The sequence below is a fragment of the Globicephala melas genome, chromosome 1 (genome assembly GCF_963455315.2).
Source record: "Globicephala melas chromosome 1, mGloMel1.2, whole genome shotgun sequence".
Classification (NCBI taxonomy): Eukaryota; Metazoa; Chordata; class Mammalia; order Artiodactyla; family Delphinidae; genus Globicephala; species Globicephala melas.
In genome coordinates this window covers 142,992,965-143,012,322 of record NC_083314.1, presented here as the reverse complement: position 1 = coordinate 143,012,322, position 19,358 = coordinate 142,992,965, and the positions used below count along the sequence as shown (strand labels likewise).

The 19,358-nt window shown below is 40.9% G+C and overlaps 1 protein-coding gene across 1 annotated transcript in view; it reads right to left on the bottom strand.

The window, feature by feature from the left end:
* Positions 1–5,883, bottom strand: part of NDC1 (NDC1 transmembrane nucleoporin) — a 48,427-nt gene extending 42,544 nt beyond the window's left edge. The window contains exons 1-3 of the mRNA XM_030870197.3: positions 5,591–5,883; positions 3,989–4,109; positions 1,328–1,429 (exon numbers count right to left, since the gene is read on the bottom strand). Of these exons, the coding sequence (XP_030726057.1) occupies positions 1,328–1,429; positions 3,989–4,109; positions 5,591–5,740 (373 nt within the window). The 5' untranslated portion in view covers positions 5,741–5,883. The remainder of the gene's footprint in view (positions 1–1,327; positions 1,430–3,988; positions 4,110–5,590) is intronic.
* Positions 5,884–19,358: the final 13,475 nt, after the last annotated feature.

The following is a 19,358-nucleotide window of genomic DNA, read 5'->3' as shown; positions in this document are numbered from 1 at the left end:
AATGATGTTATAGTGAAAAAAAGAAGTATCAGAAGAAGCTTCTCAAAAAAAAAAATGTCATGAAGAACCTAGGGGTAAGACGGGAATAAAGACACAGACCTACTAGAGAATGGACTTGAGGATATGGGGAGGCGGAAGGGTGAGCTGTGACAAAGCGAGAGAGTGGCATGGACATATATACACTACCAAACGTAAAATAGCTAGTGGGAAGCAGCCGCATAGCACAGGGAGATCAGCTCGGTGCTTTGTGACCACCTAGAGGGGTGGGATAGGGACGGTGGGAGGGAGGGAAATGCAAGAGGGAAGAGATATGGGAACATGTGTATATGTATAACTGATTCACTTTGTTATAAAGCAGAAACTAACACACCATTGTAAACCAATTATACTCCAATAAAGATCTTAAAAAAAAAAAAAGAAAAAGAAAAAGCTTCTCATTTTACCTCAAGACAGATTTAAGGAATCTGAAACGGCAGGAAGAGCAAGGAGAGAAATTGAGAAAAAGTAAAAAGCTCTGAAATCTAACAGGTGATTCTCCCAAGGCAAAACATATGATATTTTAAATTTTGTTGGAAAACCACAGAATTATAGACTTCAATATTTGAAAAGGACCTTAGAAATCATCTGGTCTTGATCTCTTACTCTATAAAGGAGTTATTTTTATAATATATCTGCTGAATTATAACTTTAACACCAGCTGTGAATTATTAAAAGGTCTAAATTTTTGTATGTCATAAAGTACACATTTAAAAAAGTACCATTTTAACCTTTTTTTTTTTGCCGTGCTGCGGGGCACGTGGGATCTTAGTTCCTCGACCAGGAATTGAACCCACGCCCCCTGCATTGGAAGCTCGGCCACCAGGGAAGTCCCTTAACCATTTTTAAGTGTATAGTTTCCTGGCATAAGTACACTCACATTGTTGTGCAACAATCACCACCATCCATCTCCAGACTTTTCCATCCTCCCCTGTACCCATTAACTCTATGCCCATTAAACAATTGCCCATTCTCTTCTCCCTCCAGCCCCTGGCAAGCACCATTCTACTTTGTGTCTCTATCAATTTGACTACTCTAGATACCTCATATATATAATTGGAATCATCCAATATTAGAGTTCTAATTATTTTTTTTAAAACAGAGAATGTATTGGTCAAATAAATTTTATGGTAAGACATTCAAAGCATATATAATAATTCTGTATACATTTTTTAAACTTTGACATAAAATATAGCCTCTGATGTACACATCCACATACAAAATGCATTGAGTCTGCCCTTAGTAAAATAAATTCAGATACTTTAAAGATGGTTAATATTTGAAAACTCACCTGTATAGAACTCCACATTGAAAATACTTATTATTACTATTACCACTGACAGCAGCAGAAGGTAAAAGATTATATAGGAACTATACAGATCACTGAAAGAATCTAAAACACAAGAGAAATGAATTAGTAAGTTCATTCAGTTATATAGTCATGTTTAGTATACTGCAATAGAAAAGGGGCTTGAACCACAACTATAATTTTAAAAGTTATCTTTTATTTAAAAATTTACTCATACACTGCTGATGGGTCCTATAGGACATCAACTCAAGAACTACATACAGCACGAGCTATTTGGACCAAGTTCCAGGTCCTTAAAAATTATACTAGAATTTCTTTTAGATGACCCAGATGTTAACATCAGACAAAATAATACCATATGCAAACATTTTAATCACGTGAAACAGAGAAGTACCACATTTAGTAATATACCAACAAAGTTTCTTTTTAAAATGTAAATAATATTTTTCAGATCTCTTCTTAATTAATGCAATTAGTCCCTACAGCTAGAAAAAAGTAACATTTCTAGAAATAGCATAATCCATAAATCATCCAAATGAGCCAAATTAAAAAAAAATCATGATGTCCCTACGAAATACTAACACATTCACATTTTAGAGTAGTTCAACAATCAATATTCCATTTAAAAAATGTGGTAAAGTTTAAAATACGTATATATTATGCCTAAAAACATGAACAAGAGATATAAAAATAAGGACATATGTTTGTTGAATAGACTTAATAATGAAACGAATTATTTTTAAAATTTTAATTCAGTGACCAAAATTATGGAAAAATATTTATTCAGTATCCACAATTAAACTCCTCAAGCATTACACTGAGCTAAAAGAGTGAAAGAACTGATTCATGTGACTGAAAATAAGGAAGGAAGGACTACAGTTTCTCTGTAAAGACTTTGTGAAGCAAAAGTTGAAGAATACAAGTAATATTTGATGAGAAAAAAAGCATAAATCAAATCCAACCTGAAGAGAAAGTGATACTAGGATACCCTTGGGCCATGAAATGGCAGAAAGTGTTTATCTCAAGTGCCAATACTGAACAATTGGTAATGGCTCTAGATTACAATATTGAAATATTCTGAGGTTGCGACTAGACAGCCCAGCTCATGAATGATGCAGATGCAGCAAGGTGCTTACAGAAATACTTGCCATTCTTGTGCTGGCTTATGGCTTAATTTCATTTGACCTGTGAGACTCACCCAAGAAGTGATTGATATGTTTCAACAAAAAACTTAAAATGACTTTAATTCTTTAGCAGCAATATCTCTCCAAAGGTCACAAGGTAAAGCTTTTAACTTTGAAAACTGGCATTTCTTCAGAAAAATTAAATTAACAACATACTCCCCACTTTTCAAAGCAAAAGAAATTTATTGTTACTGTTTCTGAGAGGGAGGGAAAAAAAGAATTTCAAGAGTATTTGTGCTTCTAGGCCTTAGGCAAGACTTTAAAGACTTCAAAACCTACTCTGGGAACATTTCTCTCTTTTTATTTTTTTAATTCTAGTGTGGCAGAGTGGAAAAACATAGGTTTGAAGTCAGAGACCAATATTCAAATCCTAGTTCAGTTATTCACTAGCTGTGTCTCTGCACAGACTTATAACCTGAGTCTCAGTTCCCTCATTTCAGTAGGGATACTATGTCATTATTATACAAGGTTGTAGGAAGGATAAGAAGTATTATACATAAGGTACTTAGCCTGGTGCCTGGCACACAGTAGGCAGCAATAATTGGTAGCTATTATTAACATAAAATAGTTTAGTTTAATGAATTTATTAATTTTATCTACAAGGATGTGGAGAAACATTAGCCTGCTCCAATCTTTTCCTCCTCATCAATCTTTCAGTTTAACTCTACTTTCCTTAGTCTTTCCTCCTTTTCTCTCTTCTCATCTTTTTTATCAACCACAATATAGAAATTTTTTAAAATATATTTCATGTATCAGATTCCAGGGTATCATTCTTTTTTTTAAATTTATTTATTTATTTATTTATTTATGGCTGCACTGGGTCTTCACTGCTGCCCACGAGCTTTCCCTAGTTGCGGCGCACAGGGGCTACTCTTTCGTAGCAGTGTGCGGGCTTCTCATTGCGGTGGCTTCTCTTTGTTGCAGACCACAGGCTCTAAGAACACGGCTCAGTAGTTGTGGCACATGGGTAGTTGCCCCTTCCTGCACCAGGGATCGAACCTGTGCTCCCTGCACTGGCAGGCGGATTCTTAACCACTGCACCCCCAGGGAAGTCCCAAAGTATTCTTAATTTTAGACAGACTTTTTAAAAAGGTATGTCATATTTTCTACCTACAATTTTTAAATATATAAAAGGAATAGTTCACTTCTTAAAAAGACAACCTCAATAAAGCTGCCAAATAGAAGAGACAAATAAACAAAATTAGGTTCTTATTTATGTGGTCTTCTAATGATCTTTCTGTTCATGTGATAATACTACACAGTCTCTGATGTGTCTACTAATCTTATTATATAGTGAAGAGGCCTATGTTAGGAAGGGAATGCCTTAAGAATACCTCAAAGTGAATGTTTTGTCATTGTCAATACAGCAATTAAAATAAATTATTTAAAACACAATGCGATTTTTATGTTGAGAAGTGGGTCCTGTAAATTTGTTTTCCCCAAACTGAGTATCACTTACCAGACAGCCACTGTATAGGATGAAATAAATCAATGCTGCTGAAGATGACAAATACTGTGGTACAGATGGGCAGAAGCAGCAATGACCAGACAATACTTGTAACTATCCTCCAGCCCAAAACCTATAATTAAACAAACAAAAATCCCTCAATCATGAAGTCAGTTAAACTATTTCAGTTATTTCAGTTATGCAAATCCTATCTTTTCATACAGGATGTTGATCACTAATATTTACACCCAGATCACAGTCCATGCAGCTATAGATAAACTCTAATGGTTACTACTATTAGTAACACTACACATCACTCCAGAAACTTGTAATAACAGTGAACTGATGCTTGTTTTAGTCCAGAGTCAGATGTCACATTAAATATCACACTTTGAGGGGTGAGGGAGGTTTCAATTAGTTTACAACTGTACTTTACAGCAACTTATACTTGTCTCTCTAGGTTTGATATGTCAATATCTGAAAGTGTATTCATTTTCCAGGAACCAACAGTATATTTTAATTGTGTTTATTAGACATGAGCTCCTTACTGGGCAACTACTGCATTGTATTCATGTCTGACTCACCAGTGCCTACCACATGAGGCACAAGATTTACTGCTTGAATACAAGAAGAGATACTGAGGCATTTTAAGCACAAAAGTGACGATCAGATTTATATTTTGGAAGGTAAAACACCCTTGTGTCTGTAAGGTGGCTATAATGAAGATGGATCAGAGGGGACAAGACACAAACAGGAGACAAACAGGAGGCAGTCCAGCCCAATTGCCCAAGCCAAAGATTATAGTCAGTGTCTGAAGGAAGGCAGTGGCAAAGAGCAAGTTAAAAAAAAACAAAACTGCAGCCACGTTTCTGACATACAATCTACAGGACATCGATGACTGATAATACAGGTGGTAAAGAACAGGTAAGACTCAGTAACTTGGGATACAAAGTAGATGGCAGTGCCGCTGGGCTAGAAGCCCTGTTCTAAAAGGAATCTTACTCCTATATCTCTGTGCCCTCCACAGAATGGAGGCAGAACTGTTGATTGGACTTCAACAAGGAAGTACCTCCTCTTCCCGGGCCCACAGTGCACACATTCCTCTAATTTGACAAGATACCTGTCCTGCTCACCTAGTCCCCAAGACCAGCTTCTGCTAAGGTCATACCACATTCTTTCCGATTCCGGATATTCCTTCCTGCTTCTTATCCCAAGTAACCAACAACTTATTAATTGTGCACATAGCAGAGTTGCATACAACTCTTCCCCATTCTCTGCCAACTCCCATGCAGGACATCCTTCCCACCATGACCAGCTTCCACTCAGGACCCCTCTCTCACGCCGTAACAAGTTTGCACTCAGGACGCCCCGCACACACACAACTTGTAACCAACTTTCCCTAGCACGCCCGTCCCCTCTGTAACCAGCTTGCACTCAGGACGCCCCCCCACAACCCTGAAATAAGTCGCTCGGGTCGCCCCGTCCCCACGCGCTCCCCACACCACACTCGAGCCAGCCCCGCCCCCGTCCAGCGCGCACGCGCGACCAGCGCCCGCACGCCCAGCCCGACCCCCGCAGCTGCCGAGCGCCTGCCACAGCGCGCGCAGCACTCACGCGCCACAGGATGTCCCGCGGTCCGCCGGCGCACGGCAGGCTCGCAGCAGTGGCCATGGTGATGGCGGCCCCTACTCTGAAAGGTACAGGATACAGTGAGCCCACCCGCCACCGCAGTTCAAAGGGAGGAAGGCCCCCCGAGGGCCCCATTGGGGCTGTCTCAGACGCTGCCTGGGCGAAGCCTGGCCCAGGCCCCAACCCATCCCTTCGAGGTTTCGTCTGGACGGGCCCAACAGGCCAAAACCGCCCCGCAGACACGTCCCCCAAAGAGGGCTGGGACTCCAGACCCCGCCCTCTGGAGTCCAAAACGTCTCTCCGAAGCAGGGTGCGGCGGGGCGCCAGAAACTGGGGGCGGCGCTCCATGCTGGGAACTGTAGTCTTTACGGCCCTCTGAGTAAGGAGGAGCGTTGCATTCTGGGACTGGGAGTTCCAAAGTACAGCATGCTGGGAGTAGAAGTCTTCCCAGCGGTCCTTTGTGCCATGCTGGGAATCGTAGTCTTTTATAAAGCAGCTTCTAGTCACAGTGCTGATTATCAGAATTCTATAATTAGAAAGACCTGGTAAAATGATTTGCCTTTATTCCTTCCGATCTTACTTTATCGACCTCCTGAAAGTGAAATCAAAGGATGCTGTGGCCCTCTCCACAAAGGTACTAATTTTACTGAAATGAAAAACTCTCTTTCCCTAGAGGTGCATTTGGTTTCCTAAGATCTGATTTCTAGCTCCAGCTCTGCCACTTGCTAAGTGGAATATCTTGACCCTCCCTGAGCCTCCGTTTCTTCATCTATACAATAAGGATAAAAATAAAGATGGCATCGGATGATGTTGTAAAGATGTACTAAAATGCTATACAAATATTGTCATTAATTTCCTGCCAGTGAGAAAAAAAGGCTTTTCACCAGCCTAAGTCCCACTTAATGAATCCTTCTCTGATTGCATTAGGCCTCAGTGAGATCCCCAGAGGCATATTGCTAACACATTTTAACACCCAGTTACATACCACAGACAATATTCAGTACTCTAGAAAGACAGATTCAGTGATTTACTGACTCTGAAGAAACTCATAGTCTGATGAGAGTAATTGAGATCACACATATTGCTCTGCAATGTTTGCTAAAAGTGGTTTCTTGAGTTGTTTTAAGGTTGTATATCATATTCACTTCCAAAAACATGATAATATCAATCAAGTCTGAAGTATTGCAGGACAAACTGGAAATAGAAAGGTAGATCAAGTCTCTGCCATGAAGAAACCTTCTATTTGGTGGTGGAGAGAGATTATAAAGAATCATTCTAGGGACTTCCCTGGTGGTGCAGTGGTTGAGAATCCGCCTGCCAATGCAAGGCACACGGGTTTGAGCCCTGGTCCAGGAAGATCCCACATGCCGCTGAGCAACTAAGCCTGTGCGCCACAACTATGGAGCCTGTGCTCCAGAACCCGTGAGCCACAACTACTGAACCCATAAGCCACAACTACTGAAGCCCACGTGCCTAGAGCCCATGCTCTGCAACAAGAGAAGCCACCGCAATGAGAAACCCGCACACTGCAATGAAGATTAGACCCTTCTCACCACAACTAGAGAAAGCCCACGTGCAGCAGCAAAGACCCAAAGCAGCCAAAAGTTTAAAAATAATAATAATAAATTAATTAAAAATAAAATAATGATAAAAAAGAAGAATCATTCTAAATGAGTGTCCATAAACAGACCTCAGGTTACTTGCAGTCATATTCCTTTGTTTAGTTCCTTTGGTAAAGACTAGTAATTGTCTACACCAGTGTCTATTCTCCCCTTCTTTCTTAGTATAGACCACCCCCCCCTCCCACGTTTAACTGGGCATGTGGCTACATTTCTTAGATTCTCTTGCAGCTAAGTGGAGCCAGGTGGCTGAGTTCAGGGCAGTAAAATATAATCAAAGTATTGCATGGTAGCTTCCCAGAAACCTCCCCTTAAAAGAGAGCTAGCTCGTGGTCTTTGCCCCTTTCTTAATCCTTTCCTCCATCCAGCTGCATGGAACTTGGATGTGTTGCCTGCCATATTGAACCACAGTAAGAGGGTCACACTCTAGGCAAATTAGGTACTGAGCTAAAAGGAGACTTGATTACTTGGAGCAATCATACTATTTTGGGCTACCTGCCTTTACCTTCTGACTTAATTTATACAAGAGAGACAATTATTTATTGTTTAACCGACTTCTATTTTTACAGCACTTACTACAATCTGAAATCATATTGTGTAACTCCTTAGTTATTATCTTTCTTCCCACTAGTCTACAAGCTTCATGAGGGCAGGGACTTTGTCTATCTTGTTAATCATTGTTTCCAAAATACCCATAACATTAGTAGGTAGTCAATAAACGTTTGTTAAATGAACAAAATAATGAATGGAAACAAGTAAATGCATCAGATAGTGTCTGATTCAGGAAAACAAACTTTGTTATTTAAATCAAAGGGGGATTTAATTCAAAGAATTGATAACAAAAGTATTGGAAGGGCTAAAAGAACATGGGGAGAAAGAACAGGGTTGTAGTAGCAAAAGGAAGAAAGGAATTATTACCCAAATATCAGAAAGATGCTACTCCCTCTGCATTAGAGCTCATCGGCCCACATGCAGTGCTCAGCTGCTGAGGTAGCTCCATTACTGCTGTTAAAACCACACCATTTCTGTTGAGCAGGAACTAAGGAGCTAGTACTCTAGAGCTGTTGAAACCACCACAAGTGCCCACAACATCTGCAGTTGCTCTCCAAGCTTTGGTTTCTTCATCAATAATAAAAAGATGTTGCAAGATGCTGTATTAAATTAGATTTTGTTGTAAATTGTCTGCCACACAGTAGATTTTCAATATATGATAAATATAATTAGTAAGAAGATTAACAGGCTTTGGAGTCAGATAAACATGTGTGTGAATGAATACCTGCTCTGCCACTTAGTAGCTATTTGATCTTGGGAAAGTCACTTTATCTTTCTTGACTTATATGAAAAGAAGATTTAAAAGCATCCCTATGGACACCAAAAGCATACTAGAAAGACACATGCACTAAATAGATGAAACTATAACCTAATCCTCCAAAATGGAATAAAATTAATTAAGAAAATGATACAAAAGATGAAAGAACAACACTAATTAGTACTAGAAAAACTCAGGATTATGATATAGAACACCAGAAAGAAACAGATATATAGGAATAGAAATATAGGAAATATATAGCAATAGAATATCTATATAACAAACACATGAAAGGGTGCTCAACATCACTAATCATCAGAGAAATGCAACTCAAAACTACAATGAGGTATCACCTCACACCGGTCAGAATGGCCATCATCAAAAAATCTACAAACAATAAATGCTGGAGAGGGTGTGGAGAAAAGGGCACCCTCTTGCACTGTCGGTGGGAATGTAAATTGATACAGCCACTATGGAGAACAGTATGGAGGTTCCTTAAAAAACTAAAAATAGAACTACCATACAACCCAGCAATCCCACTACTGGGCATATACCCTGAGAAAACCATAATTCAAAAAGAGTCATGTACCACAATGTTCATTGCAGCTCTATTTATAATAGCCAGGACATGGAAGCAACCTAAGTGTCCATTGACAGATGAATGGATAAAGAAGATGTGGCACATATATACAATGGAATATTACTCAGCCATAAAAGGAAACAAAATTGAGTTATTTGTAGTGAGGTGGATGGACCTAGAGTCTGTCATACAGAGTGAAGTAAGTCAGAAAGAGAAAAACAAATACCGTATGCTAACACATATATATGGAATCTAAAAAAAAAAAAAAAGGTTCTGAAGAACTTAGGGGCAGGACAGGAATAAAGATGCAGTTGTAGAGAATGGACTTGAGGACACAGGGAGGGGGAAGGGTAAGCTGGGATGAAGTGAGAGAGTGGCATGGACATATATACACTACCAAATGTAAAATAGATAGCTAGTGGGAAGCAGCCGCATAGCACAGGGAGATCAGCTCAGTGCTTTGTGACCACCTAGAGGGGTGGGATAGGGAGGGTGGGAGGGAGACACAAGAGGGAGGAGATATGGGGATATATGTATATGTATAACTGATTCACTTCGTTATAAAACAGAAACTAACACACCATTGTAAAGCAATTATACTCCAATAAAGATGTTAAAAAAAAGAAATAAAGAAAGAAAATAGAAACAGACCCATAATAGAGACAATAAGCAAAGCCAATTTTGTTTATTGAAGAGATAGATGAAAGAAAAAGTAAATACACATACCAAAATCACGTATGAAAAAATGAATACCTTACGAGTCTAGTCTTACTGAAAATAAAATATTATGAATACCTGTAAAAAAGAAAGAGTATCTATATAAATAGATATATAGGAATATAAAAATAGAAATATAGGAAAAATCACTATAGAAATGAAGGTTGAACTAGGAGGAACTCAAGAGCAAAGAAACAGAAGATTAATGCCATATAAAAGGGAAGAACATTTTTCAAACAAAAATGAAAAAAGAAAGAAACAAAAAGGATTTTTAAAAAGCAATAAATAAAGAAGATAGGCAAAGATGATCTAACATATGAATAATGGGAGTCCCTGAAGAATCTGGGCTCTCATTTTTAACCACCACTCTCTCCCAACAAGGTAAGGAATATGGGAATTACTTTTTGCCCAAATTTTCCTAATATTTTTAAATGAGCCATCATTTTCCTAAAGTTTTCATTTCAAAACCTTCACACTGTATAGTCCTGGGCATCTTATAGCCTGTTAATGTTAGGGGGTGGTTGTCGCACATGACCCCTCTTTCTCCCCATCTGTAACCCTTTTAGTGTTAAATTCAGTCCTTTGAAGAAAGAAGGCTGCTGACTCTTGATAAAATGTGATTAGCTGTTTCCAGAGGCAAAATAAAAGACATTTATTTTAAAAGACAGCTCTTTGGACATCCAAAGTCTCTTGTGCAACAATAATTTGATGAATCAAGCAAAAAATAAATTCAAAACACATTGATGACATTTCCTAAGGGGGCATGGAAAACACATATTCCCCAGGATAAACATAAGTCATTACTATTTTTCCTTTACCAAACTGAAGCCTTGGGGAAGAATTTGAAAGGTTTAGCAAATTGAAAATGAGGCTCAAACTCCTCCTCCTTCCTTTGATACCCACTCTCTGGAGCCAGGCTTTACCTCTTGATGGCTGTTTGGTGGATTATATTTCAAAGGAAAGTGCAATGAAGAGAGAGGGAGAACCTTGAGGGAAAATCCACACGGTACAAACAAAGTATATAATCCAGGCTTCAGAAATGACTTTTTCTTCCTTTTAAACTGGCCTGGGTTGTTTGCAAAGTCTGATTTAACCTTCTGCCAGTGACACAGAGACAGTAAAATGAAATCCATGGGTGAAGGTGAGGCTACTTGGTGCCTCATCTCCAAGTATATGAGGAAGAGGCAGGATCAAAGGCAGGATCAAAGGCAGGTAAAGGTTTTAGAGTCAGGCAGATGCAGATTTGAATCCTAGCTCCCTGCTAATAGCAGGTTAGTGTGAGCAAGTAACAACCTCTTAGTGCACAAGTGTCCTCAACTGTAAAAAGGGGGGATACTAGTGTACACTGTCCTTTCTTTCTATCTACCTATCTAAATGGAGCCCCATTACCCACCTTCAGATAATGTGATGGTCATTAATACTGTTCACCAAGCATTTCAGGGCTCTTGTTTTCTAGGCATATAATAGGATTGCACTTCATGGCCTTCTTTAAAGTTAGGTATGGCCATGTGACACTTCTGGCCAATGAATTGTAAGCAGAAGTGACACGTGTCACTTACAGGTGGAAGATTTAATTGCCACTGAGAGACCCTCCAGAGCTCTCTTCCTCTGGCACAGTGACCAACAACATATGAGATGGTGCTCATTCCAACAACCCAAGGGCCTGAGTGACTACGAAGAACAGAGTTTCCCCGCCAATCTGTGATGAACTTGTAACATGAGCAAGAAATGAAACTTTTTGTTTTAAACTGCTGAAATTTTGGAGTTGTTTATTACTGTAGAATAATCTAACCTACCCCAAATGATACAAATAGTGAGTAGATAAATACAGTTACCTGATGAGGGCTTGAAAACTCCTTGAAAAACTTGGTTTATCTTTTAGGTATTACCTTATTAATTCACCCCACCAGCATTTACTCAGCAATGAGTATAGGTTGAGTGTAGGCCACGCATTGTGCTGGGCCCCGGGGGTGTACATCAGAGCAGAGTCGCTGCTGTCAGGACCTTCCTATCTTTAGACACTCATTCTCCTAAACCATACTCTCAACTAATACATCTGGTAGAACTGACTATCAGTTTTTCGTTTACAAGTTGTCCTTGGGAAAAGGATGAGGACAGGTCTAAGACACTAAAACTGATCTCTTACAGACCCCTCACCTCCTCACCAACACATCTTGTTTTCTCTTTCATGCCTCTACTTAAGCTGGACTCTATGTCTTTGCATGCCATGTCTTCCATGAAGCATGGAATCTCTCCTGAAAAATCCTGTAATTCCACCATTCAGTGGATACGTGCTGCCTTGAGTAGCACAGTAGAGAAAGAGCAAACTTCATAGCCGGACAATCCTACTTTCAAGTCCTAGCTTTGCCCCTCCCTTGCTGAAAAGGCTACAGATCTTGCTTTGGTTGAACCCTTATTATATACTGGGTACTGAAAATCATATTATATAAATTTAATTCTCACACTTGCCCTTCAAGATCAATTATATATATTATGTGTGTGTGTGTGTGTCTATATATATATATATATATAGACACACACATATAAATAAGATGTGCTCCCAGGCACTTAAGTCTACATACATACATATAGACTTTTACAGAGGAAGCCAAGCAGACAGAGGTAAAGTGAAGCAGGGATTCACACCCACATCTCTGTGAAAATTTCTACTCTTTTTTTTTTTTTTTTTTTTTTTTGCGGTATGCGGGCCTCTCACTGTTGTGGCCTCTCCCGTTGCGGAGCACAGGCTCCGGACGCGCAGGCTCCGCGGCCATGGCTCACGGGCGCAGCCGCTCCGCGGCATGTGGGATCTTCCCGGACCGGGGCACAAACCCGTGTCCCCTCCATCGGCAGGCGGACTCTCAACCACTGCGCCACCAGGGAAGCCCTCAACTCTTTTATATAAATAATTTTTCACTCTGTGGTCTGTTTATTTGCTTGCTCACTCATTTTTTGGTTTTAATATTTACAAAAGTTTGTACTTTTGTTCTAATCATTCCTCTGTGTTACATCTTTAATCCCCTCTATTTGGGGAAGGCAACTATTGTCTATTTTTTCCTCTTATGAACAATATTGACATTATCTAGTAACTTCTTCCTCCTCCCCTTCTTCTCCAGCCCCGGGTTGGAAGAAATATTTTGGTTAATAACTATAAGGCAATCAGCAAGCTTTGTCTGCCTCTTATAAATGTTCTCCCCATTCTCTTTCTATTTTGTTAGTTATACTGTATATTTATTTTAAGAGCACATAACCATTAAAAACTATATTCTTTCCCTTATAACCATCACTTATTTTTAGTTATACAAGTAAATATATTTAGTGCTCACCACCTGTTATGTCAATGTCTCACTAGTCTGGTTGTCTGAGGTATGTTCCCTAGAAGATGCCTCTGAAAGGTCTCATGAGAATAGTGCCTTTGTTCTTCCATGTTGATAACATTTTGTCTGTGGCCTTCACACCTGAAAGTCGGTCGGTTTGGTTTCCTTTCTTTGGGTGTCTTAGATATATTGTTACACTATAGTCGCCTAACATAAAGTGCTGTTGTCAAGTCTGATCACAGTCTGATTTTCTTTCCCTTATAAGTGAATTTGTCTTTTAGCCTGGATGGCCCAAATAGTTTTTCTTTAAAATCCATTAATTTTACTAGAATATGTCTCAGTATTGATCTTCTGGGTTGATTTCCCCAGGCACAAGGTGTGCCCTTTCTATATGCAATCTCGAGTCTTTTTAATCTTTTTTTTCAGGGAAGTTTCTTTTATGTAGATTTTTAAATATATTATTTCTCCTTCATTGCCCCATTATTCTTTTCTCCTTCAGGGACTTGTGTAATACAATTTTAGATATTTTTGCCTATCTTCTATATTTGTCATTTTCTCTTGAATTCTCAGATTTCTCTTTATTTATTCTGGAATTTAAATTTTTTCCTTCTTTTCACTTTTTATTCCCTTAAGGCATTATCTGTTGTGCAAAAACCATGTTACTCTTATATTCCTTCTAGTTCAGTCTTCACTTGTAAGATGAATTTTCCCTTTTCTTTCCAATTCTTTCTTAAGTTTGATTACCTAATTTTTGCTTTCTAATTCTGACTTGTACTTTTCTTTCATATCTTGTAATATTTCCTTAATTTACTTCAGCTCATTTTGAAATACTGTTACAGTTTTTACCTGGTTTTGTGGGCATATCTTTCTGGGATGCTTTATTTCATTAAGGATGTTTTTCTGCTCCTTCTCATTTTTCTTTTAATAACTTCATTATGAGATTTCACTCCAGTCCTTTCTGTTGCTCACTTTTAGATGAAATTAGTTTTCCTGCACATTTAGTGGGGAGGAGTGAGTTAGGATAGCTTTGCTAAATTCAAGGCTCTACAGCTTCCTTGTCTATGTTTCCATGAAGTGGTCAGAAGAAGTATGGCTTCATACTTTCCGAGATCTTCTGGCTCTGTTCCCCTCCCCAGCTCTCATTTGGACTTCCCCTTCCTTTGTCCAAAATATCCCTGGCCTACCCTATTTGTAGTATATTCCCTGTGGCTTTCTAAAGTGTCCTGCAAAGATACTTCGTCTGGTTTTGAGGGTTCACAGGACCCGGGCTGCTCCAGCTTCTTCAGTCCTTACTTTGGACCCCTTGCCCTCATCAGCTGCAAACAGGGTTGTACAACACCCTGCCCCCCGCAGTTCCAGCTGCTGTTTTCCTATTGGCCCACTGTACTTTCCAGGGAGTACCTATTTTGGGGTTCTCTTATTTTCAGATTTCTCAAGACACTCTTTGCTTCCCCTGCTTCTTTCCACAAAAATGCTGATACCATGCAAGTCTTCGAGCCACCAGTGGCTTCCACCTACATGAATTTTGGGGTTTGTGGTGCTGTCTTGTCTCCCAGTTTTGTTATAGATGTCCATAGGTTTTGGTTTTGCTATCCCAATTGCTCTGTGGCTTTTTTGTTGTTGTTTGTTTGCTTGTTTTGGTTTTTTTTTTTTTAATGGTGGAATTCAGGGAGATTAAAAAATGCCACTGCTATCTTCCCAGAATGCTTTTCTCTCAATTCTTTATATAATGCCAACCAGTGAAATCAAACAGACAATGGACAAACCACCATCTACTAACTTTTCTAAAAGTAGGGGATTCCAAGATGTAATAATTATCAATCTAAAACCCATTCTGGGGACTTCCCTGGTGCCACAGTGCTTAAGAATACACCTCCCAATGCAGGGGACGCAGGTTTGATCCCTGGTCAGGGAACGAGATCCCACATGCATGCCGCAACTAAGAGTTTGCATTCCACAACTAAGGAGCCCGCCAGCTGCAACTAAGGAGCACATGTGCCGCAACTAAGGAGCCAGTGAGCTGCAAACTAAGGAGCCCGCGAGCCACAACTAAGGAGCCCATCTGCTACAACTAAGGAGCACACGTGCCACAACTAAAGGAGCTGGTGAGGCGCAACAAAGGAGCCCACCTGCTGCAACAAAGACTCAGCACAACCAAAATAAATAAATTAAAAAATAAAAATAAATAAAACCCATTCTGGTTGGGTGGCAGTGTGGCAGTGTGCCCAGATAAAAAGCATTTCCCAGCCTCCCTTGCAGCTAGGGATGACTATGTGATCCAGTTCTGACCAATAAGATATAAGCATAAGATATCAGTGGGGCATTGGAGAAAGCTCACCAAAAGGCAGATCAACTCAGCTGGCCAACCAACCCCTTTTGCCCTTTCCCTTCTTTCTTCCTGCCAAAAGCTGAGCTGAGCTGCAGACAGCTGAGCTGCTAGGCATCTGTGTAGAGTAGTAAAAATGAAACTAATGGTCAAGGATTTAATCATCTACTGTGACAGTATAAGCAAGAGACTAAACAGGAGAAAGTGCTGGCTCCCCTAATGTTCCATTTTTCTCCCTGAAACAGTGCCAGGCAAGAGTCAGGTGGATTAGTACAGATGCCGGGATTGTCTCACTGCTGAAGGATCCCTGAACAAAAGGCTCCTGCCTTTTTGCAGACAAGGGAGGCAGGGAGAAGGGAGGGGGGAAGGGCTAGGAGTGAAAAAGTACTGCATACTGAGTCAGCGTGGAGGAAGCATTTCAAGGCCCCACTCTCGCCCCCTTCTCCCCCTCCCCCCGCCAACAGCCAGTAAGTTGGTCTCTGCAGAGACACCTAAGAGAGGCCATGGCTAGGCTCCCCCTTCTCCGCATAAGGAGCCTGGGCTAAGACTGGGGTGATGGTAGGATGGGGCCAGAGCCCTTGACTGTAAATCCCCTCAGAGAGTGCAGTGCACAGGCTATGTACCTTCCCGGGAGGCCTGTGGGCAAAGCTTTGTAACTGCCTATGGTTGGGTCTGAAATATGACACAGGTTTTTGGCTTAGAGGCGGACCCCTCACTGCCTACACTTTGCTGGAGAAGGAAGCAGGAATCTTGGGATCAGATGATGACAAATTCATGCTAAAGACTGCAAAAGAAAAACAGAAAGATAGAAGGCAGAGTCCCTGACGGCCTCATGAAGCAGCAACGTTTACCTGGGACTATCTCCAAAGTTCTATTTACATGAGAAAAATAAAACTACTAATTTGTTTAAGCCACTGCTTTTCTGGGTTCTTTTACAGCTGAATGAAATTCTTAAGTGCTACGTGGGGTTCCTAAGGGCAGTGGCTTCCAAAAGGGTGATGCTGGTTCGTTCATGAAGTTTTCAGTGGTACTTGGTAGGTGAGAAAGAATGAATGTAGTCGGTTTTTCATAAACTAAATTTATTCAAACTTTTAGTACTGAGATTATGCCCTTCCAGATTATTTGACATTATAATGTCCTCTCTTTCACAAGATGATGGTGGTAATTTATGATGCTGGTTGTGTCTAAAATCTTTACTTAAAAATTAAGTTCTGGGACTTCCCTCGTGGCGCAGAGGTTAAGAATCCGCCTGCCAATGCAGGGGACACGGGTTCGAGCCCTGGTCTGGGAAGATCCCACAAGCCGCGGAGCAACTAAGCCCATGCGCCATAACTACTGAGCCTGCGCTCTACAACACGTGAGCCACAACTACTGAGCCCACTCGCCTAGAGCCCATGCTCCTCAACAAGAGAAGCCACCATAATGAGAAGCCCGCGCACCGCAACGAAGAATAGTCCCCACTTGCCGCATATAGAGAAAGCCCGCGCGCAGCAACGGAAACACAACACAGCCAAAAATAAATAATAAACAAATTGATTAATTTTAAAAAATTAAATTCTGACTACTGTATCACAGAATCTCTAAACATAATTTTGGAAAAATGTACAAGTCATGTCAAACTTAAAAATACTTAGTAGCAACTAATTTCCACCTCAAAATCAGATATTTATATGTGCCTGGAAAAAAACCTGTTTTCCTTTACCTGAACACTTACAACATTTCTGAGACCAGATATGTGGGGTTTTCCACCCTAAACAATTTTGACACTAACTGCCTGGAGTTACTGCACACCCACACGTTAAGGGGTCTTAATGCTAATTGTGAGCAGTGGGTCCCCAGGTTACCCATGACTTCTGTCTGACTTGGCTTACAAATTGGAGGTTCCCACAACCCCACCCCCTTGGGTTTGATAATTTGCTCACAGAACCCAGGAAAATAGTTAACTTACTACTGCTGGTTAATTACAAAAGACATTTTAAAGGCTACAAATGAACAGCCAGATGAAGAGATACATAGGGTGAGGTCTAGGAGGGTCCCAAGTGCAGGAGCTTGTGTCCATCTGGAGTTGGGGGTGTACCACCCTCCCAGCACATGGGTGTATTCACCAAACCAGAAACTCTCCAAACCCCATTCTTTTGGGATTTTTATGGAGAATTCATCACATAGGCATGACTGACTAGTAACTCCATTCCAGTCCCTCTCCTCTCTCTGGAGAATAGGGGGTGGGGATGAAAGTTCCAAGCTTCTAATCATGGCTTGGTCTTTCGGGTGACCAGCCCCATCCAGGAACCCCCAAGAGTCTCCTAATTAGAACCAAAAATGCTCCACTATCCAGGAAATTCCAAGGGATTTAGGAGCTCTGTCAGTCACTTCTATCACTCGGGGTCTTAAGGGCTCTCTGTCAGGAAGTGGGGTCAAAGACCAAATATTAGAACAAAAGATTCTCCTAGCACCCCTATTTACAAGGGCTTTAGGGGCTTTGTGTCAGGAACTGAACTGGGGCAGAAACCATATATATATATATATATATATAAAATTTTCACAATATGCTTCTATTCTTCAATAAGAGAAAAATCCTGTCACTTTCGGTAAGAGATAAGAATGGGAGGTTGCAGATGGCTCGTACAGGGGGATGCACAGATGCACATGTATGAGAATCACTGCCTTGGGCAGCAGGAGTTAAGTGTTAAAGAAAGAGTGAGCCAGGGCACCAGTTCAGATGGTGACTGGAAAGTATGAATACCAAGTTCTTTGAAGAGTCCTTAAAGACAAAAGAAATATTTAGCTGGAGAGGACTCAGGGGGCGCAGAACAGCTGCTTTCAAACATCAGAAGTTAACAAAGGGAAAGGAGTTCAGACTTTGATCTGAGAGCCCAGGGTTGGAGCTCGGACCAATCAGTGAAAACCGCAGAGGCGCTTCTAACAGCAGGAGCGGTTCAGGAGGAATGGCTGCCTTGGTGAGGCTGAGGCTGGTGATCCCTTAGCAGGGATCACTGGACTGTCAGATCCATGGGAACAGGGACCTTGTCTGTTTTGTTCGCTGCCCCAGTACCTAGAAAGGTGATCAGCACATAGGAGGTGCACAGTATATATTTGTTGAATAAGGTAATGGGGGTGACAGTCAGCATTCAATGGGAAGTTTGCCATGGTGACCTTAAGCTCACTGTAGCCTGAATTTCTGTGCCGCTTCCTTTATCTGCATGATCATCCTTTTAAGTCCAAATGTGTCTTTGTAGTTGTCTCAGAAATACATGGGGAGCTCCTGTCCTGAAGAGGACAACAGAAACAGTGGGAAATCAGCAATCCTGACCTAGAAGAAGCTAAGCCTCCCAGATGGTGTATACATATTTTTTATTTATTTATTTATTTTGTGGTATGTGGGCCTCTCACTGTTGTGGCCTCTCCTGTCGCGGAGCACAGGCTCTGGATGCGCAGGCTCAGCGGCCATGGCTCACGGGCCTAGCCGCTCCGCGGCATGTGGGATCTTCCCGGACCGGGGCACGAACCCGTGTCCCCTGCATCGGCAGGCGGACTCTCAACCACTGCGCCACCAGGGAAGCCCCAGATGGTGTATATTTTGAACACAAAGTATAAACAAGTATCTTTGAGGTGTCACTGGTTTCTCCCTTTCATGGTCTCTAGCCAGGAAGTCACACCACCTTGAAGAGGCACTCAAAGGGCACTGAAAGAATTTTCTAAAATCTGTATGTCAAAATAGGTTATAGGTAAGCATGTCCTTTAAACACACTGTTCCATGCTTAGAGGAAGAAAAATTCGGATGTCCATTTTAACCCCCGCACTCCAACAGCTAGCACATTAAATCAGACTCCCAGCAACCTCCGGCAGGCTGAAGATAAAACATCAAGGAAGAACCTGAGCTCAAAG